The 2374-nt window shown below is 53.2% G+C and overlaps 1 protein-coding gene across 1 annotated transcript; it reads right to left on the bottom strand.

Moving 5' to 3' along the window:
• Positions 1–1028: 1028 nt before the first annotated feature.
• LOC103249717 (migration and invasion-inhibitory protein-like) lies at positions 1029–2324 on the bottom strand (the record flags this gene model as incomplete). The annotated part of the gene is made up of 3 exons (XM_008048331.2): positions 2144–2324; positions 1536–1877; positions 1029–1113 (listed from the first exon to the last, which is right to left on the bottom strand). Coding segments are annotated over exons 1-3 (541 nt in total), but the record flags the coding sequence as incomplete, so codon positions are not given.
• Positions 2325–2374: the final 50 nt, after the last annotated feature.

Genomic DNA, 2374 nt, shown 5'->3' with positions numbered 1-2374 from the left:
GGGGCCAGCAGAGGCCAGACTGTGCATCGTAAATCTGGATGAAGATTTGGGATTTTACAGTAAGTGTTGGGGAAAGTCCCTTGGGAGATTTGAGCAGAGTAGTAACATAATCTGATTCCTGTTTAAAAATTCCTTCTGGGGCTACCCTCTATCGGGTCACCTCCTGCTGTGGGAGTTTTTCTGTCTTCTCAATAAACTCCTACTTTCTCAAAAAAAAAAAAAAATCCTTCTGTATATTGGGTCAGAAATAGATCACAACAGCCTAGAAGCGGAAACCTCCCAAGTGTCCAAGGAGGGACACATGGGTAAACAAATATGGTCTATCCATACAATGGAACAGTATTCGGCCTTAAAAAGGAAGGGAATTCTGGCCAGGCACAGTGGCTCATATCTGTAATCCCAGCACTTTGGGAGGCAGAGGCGAGAGGATTGCCTGAACCCAGGGGCTCAAGACCAGACTGGGCACCACGGCAAGACCTCAACTCTACAATAAATCAAAAAATTAGCCAGGTGTGGTGGCACTTGCCTGTAGTTCCAGCTACTTGAAAGGCTGAGGTGGAAGGATCACCTGAACCCAGCAGATTGAGGCTGCGGTGGCCATGAGCATGCCAGTGCACTTCAGCCTGGGTGACAGAGTGAGACTCCAACTTAAAAAATGGCTAATGTGCTAAATGTTTTATGTATTTTCTCACACATAAGCATACACAAAAAGGAAGTAATAAAAGGCCAGAGGGAGACCAGCAGGAGGCAGCTGAGGTGGCTGCTAGAGAGGGAAGGGCGGTAAAATGAAAGCATGCACTCCTGCACAGGGCTTGGGGGGGGGGCTGGCATACAGCAAATACTCAGAATACAGCAGAAACTCATGGTCTTTGTGCCCGAAGTTAAGAGAACAGACATGGCCCAGTGCTCCCAAAGGAGGATGGTATGGTCAGAAAAATAGTAATAGTACTCAGTAGAGGTCCAGGTACATGGAGAAGCCCAGGCCACCACCAACTCCCAGACAAGGTGTGTGTGGCGAGAGGCCTTACCTGCGATCCAGTCATAGCCCAGGTATGGCCTGAGGCGCCAGCTCCTCTCGGGTACTGCAGACTCCTCACAGAAGGTCACTCTGGGCTGAGGAGAGAGGCAGGGGCTAAGTCAGAAGTCCTGGCCCAAAGGAAGCCCCTCCTTGGGGACAAGAAAGAGACTGGGTCTTAACTTACACCCTGACTTGGACCCTAGGACTCTGCCAAGGGCTCAAGAACTAAAAGGTAAATGTCTGGCCCCACTTTATGTTAGACTTTGAACTAGTCTGGTCTCTGAGCCTTGTTCCTTCCATCTGTATAATGGGGCTCATCACCTTCTTCCCAAAGTGCTGTCTGAGAAACTAACAGCTACCACTTATCAAACACTTGTGCTGAGCCAGACCCATCTCATGGTATCTCCTGGCAGTCTCTCAGCCTGCAAGGGAGGCTACCCATGAGCACATCAGTCAGACAGGGAAACTGAGGCTCAAGGAAACACCCATCAATGGATGCTCTGCTCTCCCATGTTACCTTAGACAGTTTGCTTCGTCGAGACAGGATGGATCTCAGAGCCTGGGTCTCCTGGGGCCTCAGGTCACCCAGTCCTGCTGAAGGCTCTGTGTCCTTCAAGTCCAAGGTCCCCAGCAAGGGTGATGAGTGGGGTCTTGGTTGGCCCAGAGACTCCTGGTACTGGCACTTGGCAGCTGGGAGAGAGGCCATCTTCAAGCTGGCTACACCACAGGGGTCACCTCGGTGGACATCCGGCGGGCTGCACGTGCTGCGCTTGCTGGGTGGGCAGGAAGTGCTGGAAGAGGCTGAGGACGTCTCTTGGGACATCTCTGAGTCAAAGTTGCTGCTGGAATCCAGATTTGACTAGAGAAGAGGAGCTAGGTCACCCAGGGCACAGCCCGCCAGAGCCTACCTACCCAACCTGAGCCAGGCACTAAGGCCTAGATCCTCCTCCTGCTAAGCCCTCAGCAGTGTCCCAAGCTGGTCTCCTCCCTCACCAGGCCTTGGTGTTCCCAACATCAGTAAAATGGGCACGTTGGACAAGATGACCTTGGAAGCCGGGATGCTGGCTTGAGGGTTTAGCAGTCCCTTCCTCGTCCCCTGGGGGGGTCCCCAAGGTGGGCACCCACCTCTGCGGCAGCCTTGGCCACTGACCGCTGCACGGCTACCTGCCCAGCCCACAGCTGTCTCAGGAGCTCCAGGTTGAGCAGCCGTAGCTGCACCAGGTCCTCAGTGTCCACCATCCCAGGCACACCTTCTGACTTCCCACAGCAAGTGTCACTGGCCCTGGGCCACAGGATGTCCTCAGGGCTGGGTTCCAGGCCCAGCTCTCCTACCTGAAGTCAAGACAATATGACAGG

Source organism: Carlito syrichta, unplaced genomic scaffold (genome assembly GCF_000164805.1).
Source record: "Carlito syrichta isolate Samal-C Ts95f unplaced genomic scaffold, Tarsius_syrichta-2.0.1 Scaffold123348, whole genome shotgun sequence".
NCBI classification, from domain to species: Eukaryota; Metazoa; Chordata; class Mammalia; order Primates; family Tarsiidae; genus Carlito; species Carlito syrichta.
Note: the sequence above shows the minus strand (reverse complement) of the source record. Positions and strands in the feature narration are given on the sequence as shown.